This window comes from Ixodes scapularis, unplaced genomic scaffold (genome assembly GCF_016920785.2).
Source record: "Ixodes scapularis isolate PalLabHiFi unplaced genomic scaffold, ASM1692078v2 PGA_scaffold4__175_contigs__length_147842914, whole genome shotgun sequence".
In the NCBI taxonomy this organism is placed as follows: Eukaryota; Metazoa; Arthropoda; class Arachnida; order Ixodida; family Ixodidae; genus Ixodes; species Ixodes scapularis.
In genome coordinates, this window is record NW_024609879.1 from 5,990,938 (window position 1) to 6,006,960 (window position 16,023).

Below are 16,023 nucleotides of genomic sequence, written 5' to 3' on the forward strand. Positions count from 1 at the left end.
AACAATTTATACCCAGCCTGACATTCTCGCATACATCCGTTTGCTGGGCCACGCTACTTGAGCTAGCTGAGCACAGCTGGCAGCGGCGCGAGCAAGGCCACGAGGGGAACGTGATGGTGCTCGAGCCATCCCACTGTGAACCAATGTTTCGGCCACCCCACGGGTGCGTGTCGCCATCTATTGGTTGAACTAACGCCTTGTTCAAGATGGCTGCCGTGGGACCGCAGCCTTAAGAGGGGCCTTACGAGTGTTTTGTAAGCTGTTAGTTTTGTTGCTGCTGTAGTGGCTTAAGCTACGTCTAAGATACGAAAGTTTAAACATCGCTATATGACACAGCAAGTCAATGTGGATATTCCATTTGAGGTCAGAAGTTATAGTTACAGCAAAGTATTTAAAATATAAAGCCTGTTGCAGACGAACACTTTCTGAGCTTTATGAAAAGGACAAAGAAGACGGTGTGCGAGTTATAGTCATAGCCACATTTTTCAAGGTTTAAACTCATTTGCCATGTTTAGCACAAATTGCCGATTTTGGCCAGGATCCAATTTAGATAAGCTTGGTTGCGACGTATTTCATTTCAGAAAATATTGCAAGATAATCAGCAAACTTACGAACATTATTATTTATATTGTATTTTATTAGATCGTTTATAAACACAAGCAAAAGAAGAGGGCCTAACACAGATCCCAGTGGTATGCCGGAACGTACCGGCAGGGATGGTGATCTTTGCCCTTTTACCTCAACAAACTGGTTCCTATTGCATGAGTGCTCTGTAAACCGAAGAAACGGTTTGTCATTTAGTACCATTTTGGATAGTTTTAAAATAAGTTTGGATGTGACACTCGGTCAAAGGCCTTCGAAAAATCTAAAAGTATAACGTCCCGCCTGTCCCTTTTTGTTAATGATTTCTGAAAAGTAATGAAAGGTTTCTGCGAGTTGCGTAGTCGTAGAAAGCTTCCGCCTAAAACGATATTGTTCAGCAGAGATAAAATCGTTTGTTTCGAAGGATAATAAATATGCTTATGAACTAGATGTTCAAGCAGTTTGTTTACCGTGCAAAGCAAGAAAATCGGTCTATAATTATTAGTGTCACTAGTACTCCCACTGATTTATGGATAGGAACGACTTTCGCGCATATCCAGTCGTTTAGTATTGAGCCTATTCTTACTGATATATCAAATAATTAGTATAAATACTTAGAGCACCATTCGGCTTATCTTGTTAAAAACTCGTTAGAAATAATGTCGGGGCCCGCACTTTTTTTATTATCTAAACTTAGCAGCAAGGCGAACGCTCCATCGTCTGAAACAGCAATGTTAGGTATTGGCAGTGCACCAGGAAAGCCTGGGGAATACGGTATGAAACCGTTGTCAAGAAAGAACACGTTAGAATATTTTGTGAATATTGTCAATAAAACCGTAACGAACTGTAACCTTGTGAACATTCCGTCCAACCCGAATTCTATTTTTCTTAACCCTGTAAATGAACAAGAAGTTATTACTACAATTATAAATTTAAGCAACAGCAAGGCTAAAGACGCTGATGGATTTCAGATAAAACCAATTAAGTACGCTGTTGAACTTCTTGCCCCTTACATAACGCATATATTTAACCTTTGCCTTAGTCAAGCTGTTTTTCCTCGGAGAATGCAAGTTGCCCATATAAATGTGTTGTATAAGAAAGGCGATAAAAATGACATGGGAAACTACCGTCCCGTGTCGACACTTCCAATTTTTTCAAAAGCGTTAGAAAGAATAATTTTAAACCGTTTTATTGACTTTGAGCAGAAGCATAACCTTCTAAATAAATCTCAATTTGGTTTCCGTAAAGGACTCTGTACAGAGTCCGTACTGCTCGCGCAGAAAGAACTAATCTTGACCGCACTCGAGGAAGGAAAATTGGTTCTTGGTATCTTTGTAGATTTAACTAAAGCATTTGATCATGTAAATCATACATTGCTTGTTCAAAAACTTCAACGTTGTGGTTTCAGAGGGAAGGCTGCATCCTTAATCACCTCTTATCTACTTCATCGTTTACAAACAGTCCGTATAGACGATCATTTCTCCGATCCACTTCCTGTTACTTGCGGTGTACCACAGGGGAGTATTCTGGGTCCTTTCCTTTTTAATATGTATGTAAATGACATCGTCTCTGTTGGATCAGATGTTAATATGATTATTTACGCTGATGATACCAGCATATTAATAACCGGAAATGTATATAATGAGATAGTCGATAAAGCAAATTCGACGTTACAAAAACTAGACGAATGGACGTGCCAAAATAGCTTAAAGATAAATATAAACAAACTAAATCCGTCTTATTTCGTAGTAAAAATAAGAGTGTCATGTTAAATCGACCAATAATGCTAAATTCGACACCCATTGCAGTTGTTTCTAGTTTTAAAGCACTAGGGGTTGTTTTTCAAGAAACTTTGTCGTGGGATACACATATTGATTCCGTAGCCGCTAAGCTGTGCCAAATAGTCGGACTTGTTTATCGTAATCGGCACATTCTGCCACGAAATATTATGATTTTAGTTTATAATAGTTTGTTTTCATCTAGGCTTAACTACTGCCACTTAGTCTGGGCATCCACAACTCAAGCAAATCTACATAAAATACATGTCTTACAAAAACAATTCCTAAGAGTTGTTGAAAATATTCCGTCTTACTTTCACACGCATGAGTTGTTCGTAAAATATAATGTATTGCCGGTTCATAAAATGTACGATTATCGGCTCTCTAAAACTTTTAAACAAGAGGTAAAAACTAAAACATCGTTTTTAAAAGGACTAGCTAACTTACAAAGCAATACTACCGCCTACACAACACGCCATGGTGAGCCTTGGAATGTTAGCACTTACAGAACAATCTACGGGCAAGATACGTTGAAAAACAAACTGCCAAGGTTACTAAATAGATTAGCTGCCGAAAATGTCGAGCTTTTAGATATTACGTTTAAAGCATTGCGTCGTTATTTCAGCCCTGAGTCGACTTTCCTTATGTAAAAAATGCTGTGTAATATTATTAAACGTGAAACTAGTTGTGCATGTAAGTAATTTTTTTTTCTCTTGATAATGCCTTTCAAGATATCCTACAATTGCGTAAATGTTACGTAATTTGAGTGTGAACATTGTTGCTTCTCTTTATTCTGTTTATCTTGCTTTTTCTGTTAATGCTGTAGTCTGTATGGTATGTTGATAATTTTCTTTTTAGTGCTGCAGATGCCAATGTGGGGGCCTGTGGCTTTGTCAAGCTGGTCTTGTGACCGATTTTTCCACAAGCCTCCAGTATCATGTAATCTGTATTTGATGCAAATAAAAACCAACAACAACAAATCAACAAAAAGTGCTAGTTAAAAGAGGCCGAGATTTCTTTGGCCATAGTTATGTCCGATCCACCGACGACTAGTTTATCTACCTGTTCCTTCTTAGCAGAAATGTATCGCCAACTTTTCTTGGGTCTGTTTTTAAGAAGCGAAGCAAAGAGACCTTAAAAAATTATATATTTTTATTACGTATAGTGTATTTAGTACCAAACTTTGCTCTTTCATCTTCTCATCGTATTCACCCAGAGGAAGAATGTGTTTATTTTTCCTCGGTCTCTGACTCCTACGCTTTAAGTGAACAATATTGGGCGTAATCCATGGTTTGGGTTTCGCGATTAAGCTTCAAACACTCATAAACCAAGTTTTGAAAAAATACCCAAATTTCGTTAACATTGTTTTCTAGAGAACAATAAAGATAAAAAAAACATCGTGTCTAAGATCAAGTAGATCAATTAAATTTTCGTCAAGTGCTTTTCTAATATGGTGCACTGTTCGCGTGCTAGGAGGAGCAGGTTTAGTGCTCGCTACACAGGATGAATTATACTCAAAAACAACAATACTATGATCCGAGATGCCTTCCGAAACCTCGCACAAGAAAGAGCGCTGTGCTACATCACTTGAAACAAAAACAAGATCAAAAGTACTTAACGCTAAAGCTTGAAGACGTGTGCGTGTGGTGAGGGTTTGGAACAAGTTTAGATTGAACGACGTCTCAGCCAAGATGGCAGAATGAGGACAGTTGTGATTCAGGGGAAATAGGTTTTTTTAGTCAATGTTAGGGAGGTTAAAATCTTTCGCAAAAACAACGTACTTGTTTTTCTGCACGATGGGCGTAAGGTACGAGTATAATTTTCAAGAAACGACAGATTTGAATCGGGTGGACCATACACATTGCCAACGATAATGGGAGGTAAAAATTGTTTATTCGAGCCAAAGAGGACTCAGTGCCGTCAACGCTATTCCTAACAGGATACTTCAGCGTGTCTCTGAGTAGTATCGCAACTCCCCTGCCTCGAGAGCAGCGATCTGTTCTGATAATTTCATATCTCGTAGGGACAATTTCCAAGCCATCGATAGAGCTGGACAGCCATGTTTCTGTGACGACCACAACATCGGGATCATGTTCAACCAATAAAATGACGACATCACCAAGCTTGTTAAGAATAATCCGAGCATTGACATTTATCAGCTTAGAGTTACTCGATCCAGAAGGTTTACGTCACGGTCGTGAACTTGAAAGAGCGAACTGCTGCTTTTCACGCTGAGCAGTGTCAAAGTTCCAAACGAATGCGTCACCATTAATGAAAAGACTATCATAGACAAGTTTAACCTTGTGTTTGCTTGCTCTTTCGGCTCGTGCGCTTTCCCATAAAGTACGGCGCAATGAGTGCACACGACGCGAGTAGTCTTCGCCATTAAATATGCGGGTTTTTTTTAGTTTCGAAGCGTTTTTGAATAAAGACATATTTTCATTGTAATAGTGGCAAACGAATAATGACTGGTCGCACTTTTTTTCGTTGTTCTCGTCCGAGCCTGTGCATGCATTCAATGGAGGCAACCCTTACACCTAAAATGTTTTCAAGTCTGTTTACGGTGATATGCTCTTTTAAGCCGTGGGAGGTTTCGTTAGCAACTTCAGGAATCCCGTAAATTATAAGAATATTGCGTCGTGATCTGTTTTTGAGGTCGTCTAGTTTGAGTTCAATTTATGGAACCGAATATGTAAGGTCCAATATTTTTATCTCGCAATATTGAATTATTTTTTAATTTTCGTGCGCAAGCTATCGACCGACAGGTCGATGGAGTCTAAGCGATTAGCAAGTTTTTCTAGTGCTTCATCGAGGAATGATTTCCCAGTTTTGATGATCGCTACGCTTTGAGCCATTTTGTTGTGACTTTCCGGAACCTGAGTGAGCGATTCCTCTGTTGTAGGCCCGGGTTTCAATTCAACGTCGCCCGACAAGGTCAACTTGATTAGTGAATTTATAGCTGACATAAAATCAGAACATACCTGTGGGCTTGGCAGCATCTTCTAGGGTAGACTGAACAAACGTGCGAACAGACAAGCATTAGCAATATTCTGAACCAAAGGAAACGCAGAAATGCACCTTTGCATTTTTTTTTGTTTACTACAATATCACGGGAGTGTCGACCGGAGGGCCAGTCAGCGCCGTGTCACGGAGCGCTGCGGTGTCTTCAGCGAAAGTGAGCTCAGCTACGCACTCGCTCGCTCTCGCTGATATTGTCACGAATGAAATGACGATGAGGTAGAAGAAAACGGAATGAACAAAAGATTTAATGGGAGCGAACTCGTGCCAGAAACGGAAAAGAAGAACACACGTCGAGGAAGCAACAACGAGCGTCGACGGCAGCAGCAGTGAGCGACGCTACGTCGGCGTATCAGCTGGCTATCGCGAGAGAGAATCAGCGAATAAATGGGCAGTACGGCGCTCGGCTCTTTATCTCCTATGTTCATCATCTCGAATATTTGACCTACAATGTTCGGGAAAGAATAAGGGCGAGACTGACTAAGCAAGGTGATCCTGGCCTCCATATCGTTTACGCTCGGGGTGTGAGTGTGCGCGAATCTTCGAGACGAAAGGAGACGCCTATCTTCTCGATCATTCACGCGGCAATAACGCCACAGCTAGTACTCCGTAATATATCGTTGAACCGCCCGTCGGTCGAAGATTCCGGTGTAAACGACCGGTGCGCCGACATTCGTTCTGGAACAGATTTGGTCGAGAAAATTGATTTCGGTCCGCGTAAATAAACCACACATTTTTAAGTATGTGACGCTAGCGGTGGAGATAGGATGCCAGTGTCTGAGAACATGACGTCACCTGGATCAAAAGATAAAAGAGAAAGGTGAAATTCATATATAAGCCAACGTACACCTAAGCCTACGTTTGTAAAAACAATGACATGGTGGGCGCCTGTGACATTGATTTCAGTTAAACAAACTTCTCAGAAAGAGAGAGGCCAAACATGTCGCGCTTGCTGACAAGATTTTTTGTTTTTTTTTGTTTTTTGCTGAAATGAATGACAGAGGAACTCACAATGTTACTTTCTGTTTTAAGGAAATTCAGCTCCGGTGGGCATCATCTCATAAAGAAGTGTTTTCCTTTTATGTTTTGAACGAGGTACGCCATCCAGTCAACTTTTCGCAAACTATTCTCACCGCTAGCGTCATCCTCTGGCGTGCGTTAGCTTTCTACTGTGCATAGTTTATGCTAGTCGAAAAATCGGGCAGCGTTGCCAGCCCATAAATCAAAACCCAGCAATCCTTAAAATCCTCTGGAGAGATCCCTAAATTTTGGAGGCTGAAAGAACGACCTTCTTGCGCAGTTTACCGCTATAATTACACTAAAACAGTACAATAAATTAAAAGAAAAACATAAGAGAGCTTTTTTGCCTGTCTCGGATTGCTTCCATGCACTGAACATGTTCACTGCATCATCTTACTGTTACCAAGTGTTACCAGGTCTGTTGCCTCGCCATTCCTGCCGGGGTACACCACCATCGTTCCTATATTTAGTGCAGTACTTGGTGACAGTTAAAAGCGTCCGCGACCAGGTTCACATGCTTCGCCAAAAGTCCTATTTTCTAGTAGAAGTATCTCACACGTATGACGTCGCCTGGAAATTCGGTGCAGTAACCAATCTTGAAGTTTAGAATCCTACGGTCCCCGTGATCTCTGAACCCTTGCGCCTAGTTAACCGGGACCGTTTCGTGTGACATACTTAGAAACCGAATTCTTAGATTCGCGCACAAATCAGTTGAAAGCATGTTTCAAGGTTCGCCATTGTAATATCTGCATGGCGTCACAAGCGCATGGCGTCGCATCTGCATGGCGTCTCAAGTCACGGTCACACTTCCCATGCATCACACCAAATATTTACTGTCTGAGGTGTGCATGGTACTCCCTGTATGGTACTCATTTCACATTGGAGATATAAAAGACCGTCTTTAGACGTGTTCAAAGCATGTAGGAAGCGGCTTCAAACATGCTTCAGGTGTGCCCGTAGATGTCATCGTACCTGCAGAGAACACCGTGTATTCTGCAGAATGCATGAGAGTGCGACTTGACTCTTACGGTCAGCCATTTTGCACAGAGGAAACAAAGATGACGATCCTTGTAACCTAGCACAATATTAATGTATTTAGGATTCATAAATATAAACTTAAAATCAGTGTAGACCGTAAGAGAAAAAAGTAATGCTTAATCTGACTTGAAAACCGCGAAAAACCCCGCCGCACGAAAACCTTCAAATCCTCACGCTAGACAACTAAAGCTACGCTAAATTTATCGGGAAACCCGTTAAATTGGCAACACTGAAACCGGGCTATATCGTCTCGACTGAACCCGGTACTTTCACGTAGTGGACGTTCAAGGCGCAGGGTTACCAGCCGTTCTGCATTGGTCAGAAGTTTCTTTTACGAATGCCGCCCAAGTTCTTCACGAGCAAATTTTTCTCTCGGACAGAGTCGAATTTACTTTAGCCTGTACTAGTTGGTATGCAATCCACTAAAAGTTCTGCTACTGTTCGTCTTGCAGCCAAGTGCCCTCGGCATTGTTGATGAAACTGAAAGGCCTTCATCTTATAATAAATTTTGTTTGTCGCTATTTTTATATGAACTGTGGCATTTGCATCAAAGTGCACTTTTGGCATGCAATTCATTTTTTTAATAAAAAGGTGCGCGAACGTGTTGAAATATCGCAGATAGTGGGCTTCCATGCCAGCAATTAAACCACAAACTTTAAATGCAGACTCAACTTAAACCATTTTACGAGCATCGGTAAAAACCAAATGATACATATACCCTGCGCGTCCAAACTTTCTGGGACTTCATGAGCTCTGGAAACACAAAATCAACGAAGTAGTTGAGGTCCCCGAACAAATATTGTTATTATTTGTTTCAAAAAGTAAGCGAATGACATTCACAACTGTTTTTTCACCAAAAGTTACGAAATGTGAACTTACTCCTTATTAAAAAAAATTTAATTAGGAGTTATGATCAGTAAGCTACAGCCATCGGGTATGGGCTAACGGCCCTACTGTGGTGCCGCAAACTTTGGGGGTTGTATAAAGATATTATGCTTATTATTATGAATGAATAATGGGAACTCAATCACCGTCGTTCCCCCAAGAATGGCATAAAGTCGATGACAGGTTAGCAACCCAGTAGAAGCTCCGCCTCGAGTGCAAGCTGCCTAACCTTGAAAGCGCGCGGTCAGAGCACGGCAAAAGGTAAGGAGGGCGTGCTGGATCTAGATTTGCACGAAAATGTAGTAGGTGTTTAAACAGTCACCGATCACATATTTTAAGTGAAGTTGGATATTCAAATTTAGTCGGGAACACTACTCGCAAGAATAGTGATGCGTCTCCTCACCGGTCCTCGAAACGCGTCCGGTTGAAAGCGTCGAGCTCCGTAGCAGCTTCCACAACAGAGGCACAGGCCGCAGTGGAATGCAAACAACTTCTGGGCCAATCCCATAACATTACTCCCTTGCCGGGTGTCCACTTTACGTCGCTCACTCATCACATCACGTGGCCTACAGCACGGAAAAGACGGAGCACGCCGCTCACGTCGCGGAGGAAGCGCCGAGCTTTCGAGGTCACTGGGCCTCGCCGTCAAACGAAAGCAGACAAATACGGAACGCAGGAAGTTGTTCGACGGGTTGTCGTGTTTTGGCGCCACGTTTTGAAATGAAGTTGAGCTGAGAAGAAGCGTATATTTGTCATTCGTCATCGGTTGTGTGATTGTTTGTTTTGTTTTTTTTATCTTTTTTGGGGGGGGCTTACTCGCGTATATTTTTTTCTGTCAAACTTTAGCCTAGCGCGCACATAGTCATTGCTTTGAAACCAAAACGAGCACATACGCGCAAACGCTGAATATGGCACCATCTACATTTTGCTTGCTCTTAAGCTGAGAGTGTGCGGGGTACAAGCTACGTGCCGGTTGGACCAGTTATACGCCGATCTTTGGCCACGTGATCACGCTCTCGCCCATACCCATGCCCCACGAGAGCGATGTCAGGTTATGAAAAGAAGGCGGTCGATTGGTCCTGCGAACGCGTAGCTCCCACCGCACTGTCAGCCTAGGAGTGAACGGAGTATAGGAAGGTGCCCTTTATTGGAACCGCTCTGCAATTGAGACATGGTGTTTTGCAAGCGTCGCATGTAAATCGTATGTTCCCTTGCCAGGCCGACGTCTTTGCGGTGTTATCCCCGCTCTGGGCGGCTCAGGCGTTGATGCACTTGAGCTCAACACTATCGGAATTCATAATTTGAGAGCTTTTGGTTTGCAAACAAGCTCACGTTCCGTCTATAATTTGTACGAAAGATTCTTGTCAGCTATCACTTACGGTGGAAAGAGTGTGCGGAAAGAGCTTGTCCTGCTCTTCTTAACCAGGGTGTACAGCCGCCATATGCTACACGGCGGTCCCTTGGTTCCGCTTGGTCCTGCCGTGCAGCATATAGGGCCCCAGGGGGCGTTGGTTGCTCTAGGGCACGGTGGGATAGAAGGAGAGGTGTGGCGATTGAGCTGTCTTCTTTCCCTTCTCTCATTCTGCTTCCTCCTTCCCGTCGGGTCCTCAACGGGTTTTCGCGCTTTACTAGCGAGTTTTAGTAGACCGTGCTTCCACCTCCGCTAAGCCCTTCCGCTACCCGGAACTCTACAGTCAAGGCCATCGGCGCGCAGGCGCAGTGGCGGTTTCTTCGAAGCGGAGGGTTAGCGCAGGCGGAAACACGGTCTACTAAAACTCCCTATTGTCAATAGGTTGACGCTGTTACCTTAAGTCCGTCCGAACCGGACGCTACGAGACATCCTGCAGCTAATCCAGCCCTGTGAGCGTAGAACGTGGTGCGCCCTCCGCGCGTCACTGCGCTTCTTCTTCAAGGTCACGTGACAGTCACACGCTCTTGGATTGGTTTCGATGGCTCGTTGCATCCGCTGTGGCAAGGCGTTGGGTTGAACGGAGTATACACCCAACTCATGTTTACAAACAACCCGAAGCGCCCGGAGCGCCCCTAGCGGACGCCACCGGCGCCGCGCATGCGCGATGGGGGTGTGGGCAAGAAGCTCGCCGTCGCCCATAAACAAACCTTTGAAATGCGATGTTGTCGGCGTCGGTGTGAGTCCCCGCGCTCTTTTTCGCGTTAGAATTGTTGATTCTACGTCCTCCTAACGATGTCTGACTACTTGAGCGGCATCAGCGAAATTAACGAGGCTCGTTACACCGCAAAACTTCGTGTGAATAATCTGACATGCGGCGATTCATTCCGCGTGGACGCCGCAGAATGTACGCTAAAGCCTGATTCACATGATGAGATTTCGCTCGCAATTTTCAGTAGCGACGTCGCTCGGACTGCAAGAGCGTGAACCGTAGCTGAGATGGTCGACGTCGATACTAAAATCGCAAGCAGAATCGAACCAAGTGAATCAGGCATAACAAGTCGGTGATGGCCACTGGTAACAATGATCAACATCTCCTTGTGTCTACTGTTTACGTCGAGCCTGCTTACCAACCTTCAAACTTAAGTCTTTTAAGGCCTGCACTTACTTCTTATCGCAAGTACCGGGCCCACGTTTGGTCTACGGGCCGGTGTCCTCTAAAAGAGCAGACGACAAGCAGAAACGTTTGAAAGAGCAGACGACAGTTCGAACGATCAGGCGACCGTTTGAACTTGAAGACGCACTGAACGTAGTCCGCAGGTGGTCCGTACAACTTGACGGTTTTCCGGCGTTCATTTTGGAACAAAACAAATAAATCTGATGGCCAGAAGTATCCGTGAATTCAACCCAAAATGCTTCCCGCCCAAGCAATCGCGTGGTCCGACGGCGTCTGGTTTTCCCTTTTCACGGCACATATCCACGTTCTCGGACGAACCGAGCGCATGAAAATTGACCTTAAAACCTTTCTCGACCCTTTTGGTACAGCCCCAGTCGCAGCATTTTGACAAGAAGGCAAGTTTTTTGTCTGGTACTTTCAAAATAACGGAGGAATACACGTCTCAGATGGCCACTTCCGCCCACAGCCCCGGACCGGAAGTGCGTCCGACGCGCCACCACCGCGCCGTGACGTAACAGAGATGAGTTCGTGTATAGCTGCAAGATGTTTGTCTCGTCCAGTCCCTTGTGTTTTCTTTTTTCACATGTGATTATGTTGCTTAAGGGGTATTCACACGAGAGAGAAATCCCGGGAATTTCTCCCCGGCACGCGTGCATCACGAGATGAAAACGCGAGGCTTTTGCGCATCGCAAAGCCTGACGTTTTCGTCGAAGAATGCGCGTGCCGAGGAGAAATCCCCGGGATTTCTCCCTCATGTGATTACCCCTTTAAAGGCTGATTTTTTTTTTTTTCTACTTTGTCGACATCCTGCAATGTACTGTTAGTAAATGAACGTTTCAAAGGCACCTTAAAAGGCCCGCAAAAATCGGTTTCTCAACGTATAGCCCTGCAATTTACTACAGAGGTACAAGTAGGTGGTCAAAGTAATTAAAAAAATCAAGAAATAAACTTACCCCTTCAAAAGAAGAAAAAAAAGCAGAACCTGATCCGGGCAATCTACGCCTCCGCCTCGCAGGCGATGCACGCGTAGAGAGAAGTGCTGCTGACAGATAGCGTATTCCGCGTCGAGGGAACGCCAGCCGATTCCAGTAGATAGCAGACGATCTCGCAAAAGAAACCGAATAGGTTGGCGTTACCTCGACACTGCGTACGCCATCTGTCGACAACACTTCTCTCCATGCGTGCATCGTCTGCGAAGTGGCGGCGTAGATTGCCCTGATAAGGTTTTAGTTTGTTGGCTTTTTCCTTTTGAACGCGATAAGTTTATTCCTTGATTTGTTTACTTACACTCACCACCCGCTTGCACCTGCGTAGTAAATTGGACTATACGTCGAGAAACCGATTTTTGCGGGCCCTCTGAAGCGCCTTAGAAGCGTCAGTTTACATACTGTATTTTTCATATCAAGATAGGATTCAACAAAATGTATACTTAAATTTACAATCATTTTATTAAATATATTACTATTAAAACTTTCAAAACAAAACGCGCCTTATGACGCAAAAGGCTCGCAGTCTGTGCGAGCCAAACGTACTAACTGAGCTAAAAATTGCACAAATAATCGACGATAGTCAATTACTGTCACTCGACGAAGCGAAGCAGTAGTCGGGACTGCGGTTTCCTTAACCGTAAATCGACACCGATGATGTCTGGTTCAGCGTAGTCGTCGAGCCCGTTTCAGTTCCGTCTGATCGGGTTGGACCCTCTTCTGTCAGGTTCATTCTGCAAGGCAAAATGATGTCCTCTGGTCTCACTGACAATGATATGATACACGGAAAGAAAATTCACGAGGCCAAATTCAGCCTACTGTTTCAGTAAATGGAACTTGAAAGGCTTCCTTTTCGTTCCCCGGCTCAAAGAAAAGCTTTCTCGTCGTCAACCACTTTGTGGTAAGTTGTCAAGGCCAGATTAGCTTCCAGACTGCTGCAGACTCCGCGTGCACGAGGCTTCGTAGAGTCTAATTTCCTTGCGCTCGCGGAAGTAGCTTTGACGATACTGTAGGAACAACGCTAGCCTTGACAACAATAATTTGACGCTGAATACACAAGGCTTGCACGTGACGTCATTGCCCTGTTCCGGTGGTCATTCTCAACCCTTTCTACTTGTTCAGGCCAACAACAATTGTCGAAACGTACGCTGCCGAAGGTACGCGCGCAGCAGCGAGGCCCGCCACCACAACTGAGGCGAGGTCAGTGTAAGCCATGCCTAGATATGCTAGCACGACAAAACACTAAATATCTTCTTCCACTGGCAAAATGAAACCATGTTTTTTTTCTTTTTTTTTTTTTGCTTTTTTTTTTTTGCTTTTTTTACAACACTCGCAGTTTTCCCGGGTTAGCAAATGGTCGATTTTGTAGCTGTGACACTGGAGGAGCCAAAAGGATGTCGACCATTTGGTGCATGCTTGTGTGTTTGCCACTAAACTCTATTTCTACAGTCGGCACAAAAACAAACTACAGCAAGTGGTCGAGGATCGGAGCGATAAAATCACCGTACGTGGCGCTGCATTCTCGCGAATACAGCGAGAGCGAGGGTGCCCGGGCCGTTCGCACATTTCAGTAATAAGAGTGCCCGCTAGAAAGTTATTGTTTGCAAAAAAAAAAAAAAAAAAAAGAAAAACAACACGCAGATATTATTATGTGTTATTTTTGCAAATTCAACGTCTTAAACTGCCAATGGCGTTGAAGCAGTAAAAACTAAATTATATCGCTGCTCTTGAGCAAAAAAATAGACGCTTGGGAACAGCTATGCATGCTGGCGAGGGCCTGAGGGGAAGACAATTGGTGATTATAAAGCACGCCTTCGGAACAACTGATGTATTCCGACTTACCCCGCGTTAGGAATATGTCATCCGTTAGGCAATCTAGCTCACGCTGTATGAGAGATTGCAGCGCCACGTGTCGCAGTTTCGCCGGCCTGGCAGTCGCTTATTTCTTCCAATAGTGTTTAGTGCCGACTGCACTTTTGCTGTTGACGAAGGCTAGAGCCCCAGGAAGCCACATACACACTGGGAAGTCTGGACGACCTACCTTCCCGCAATGTACTTGGGACAGTTAATCGTCGCAATCTACGGTGCAAGCTCGGTGAAACGCTGAAAAAATGTTCAAGCCTAAAAACAAGAAATGAACAGATTATGTTGCGGCACTTTGCACAACACAGATTCACAGCGCAGACTGTCTTGTTTAAGCCTAAACATCATTTGCCGAGCTCCCTATAGCTCTGTAGATTGGGGCGACTAACTCTTGAGTCTCAAGCGCGTTCTGGAAAAGTATATATTTTCCACTAGGGCGCCGCCATCTTGAATATCGTCACTTCCAGTATGGGCAAAAATATTGTGCTGCCGTCGCCACGCCAATAGAATGTATTCAGGTATAATCGTAACCGTCACCTATTCTCGTTTTTCCTCTCCTTTATTGTTTCAATATTTGCAGGTTGAAATTTTATTATTTTTTCGTTGTTCATACCTGATATGCCTACCAGGTGGCTAGGGACGAGAGTCCGAAAAATCGCGGCGAGAACCAAGCTAGGGGTCGCCACTGAGCTCCACCTGGGTGTCACGTGATAACCGGAATGTGAGGGATGCCCGCTTTCTTTACGTCGCGCGCGCCTGTTGGGACCGAGGGGGTTCTCCGGGTAGCGTCACGCAGGCCCAGGCCAGGAAAGGAGCAGCGGGCAGACTCCCGTCCAGGAACATGACGAGACGGGAGGGTCTCTCCCAACGAAACTTTGTTTAATACATATGTACGAAGTATTTACAACGTCCGAGAGCACAGATGCGACATTCTGTTCGCCCCTTTTATAGGGTCGCTCTTCGGTACTCTCGCGGCTGGCAGCCAATGGTGGCCGAGCTGCCAACAAATCATGTTCAGGCCCCGCCTCCACTCATCCCCTGAGCACGCACACACCCACATGCACACACTGCAGCTGTGGCCGGACTTTACACTCCGTTGCCGAGGCACCCTTGCCCTCGAAAGCTGCGCCGAGGAAACGACAGCAAGGGGTCCAGTGTTTGCCCGGGTGACGACGTTGGCCGTGGTAGTGCTGACCCCTCCATCAGACGGCGTTGAGGCACGGGAAAGGGCTTGGCCGGATCATCCGCAGGTGGCGTCCGGGGATAATCCCACCCTCACGGAGGTCCCGTTTCGGACCGGCGTTAACGCAGCCAGAAAGAAGGGTCCGGCTTAGCTCCGCGCCTAGGTGGGGCGACGCCAACACGGTGGTCCCACGGCACCCCCTTGTCGCCTCTCGCCTCGTTTCCGGGCAAGCCGACCGGAGCCATGTGGCGATGCTACTCAATGAGTTCACCGTTGCCGGACGGATTAGATAGGGAGGGTCTGGTCCGGGGCTTTTCCGTTTTCACAACAGCTCCTCCGCCGCTGGGAAGAGTGTCTTGAAAGGGAGCAGTCCACACTGGTCCCTTGAAAGACGCGGTCTCACGGCAAGGCTGGCGACTGAGGTCCAGGCTGGAGTCAACTCTGGGAAGTGACAGTAACGAAACCCACAACACCGAACCAGACTCCGCGCAGCCGAGCGCCCAGCCCTCCATACCTTCAATCCGCCAGACCACTCTCAAATGTACAAAACCATAAAATTGTTCTAATAATATTCGCGTAAAACCCGTTCCCTCAAAATATTCACTTTTTCCGACCGGTTGCGTAAGCAAGACAAATTTTGCCCTCACCTTTGCATAAATCAGGTTACACACACCGCTCATCAGTGCCCACTTTGGCCATCAAAAGCTTCGGCTAAGGCCATCAGCATTGCCATTGAGTTTTCCTTTCTTGTACTTTACCTCAAAGTTATACTGCTGAAGGGCTAAGCTCCATCGAAGGAGGCGGCCATTCTTGTGTGACATGTTTTGGAGCCATTTTAAGGGACAGTGGTCCGTCTCAATGACAAACTTAGTACCCGCGAGGTAACATGCTAGCTTTTGAACGGCCCAGACGAGGCAGGCCCATTCCTTCTCAGAAGCACTGTAGGCCTCTTCACGGGTAGTGAGTTTTCGGCTAATGAAAAGCACAGGCCTTTCCTTCCCCTGATCGTCGGTCTGACTCAAGACTGCACCGATTCCGCGATCGCTGGCGTCGCATTGCACCACAAACGTTCTGGCATAGTCCGG

The 16,023-nt window shown here is 45.3% G+C and overlaps 1 protein-coding gene across 1 annotated transcript in view; it reads right to left on the reverse strand.

Annotated features, from left to right (window-relative positions):
• The window catches only part of LOC8031770 (lipase member M-like), a 50,502-nt gene extending 34,884 nt beyond the window's left edge, over positions 1 to 15,618 (reverse strand). The window contains exon 1 of the mRNA XM_042293351.1: positions 15,586 to 15,618. Within this exon, the coding sequence (XP_042149285.1) occupies positions 15,586 to 15,618 (33 nt within the window). The remainder of the gene's footprint in view (positions 1 to 15,585) is intronic.
• Positions 15,619 to 16,023: the final 405 nt, after the last annotated feature.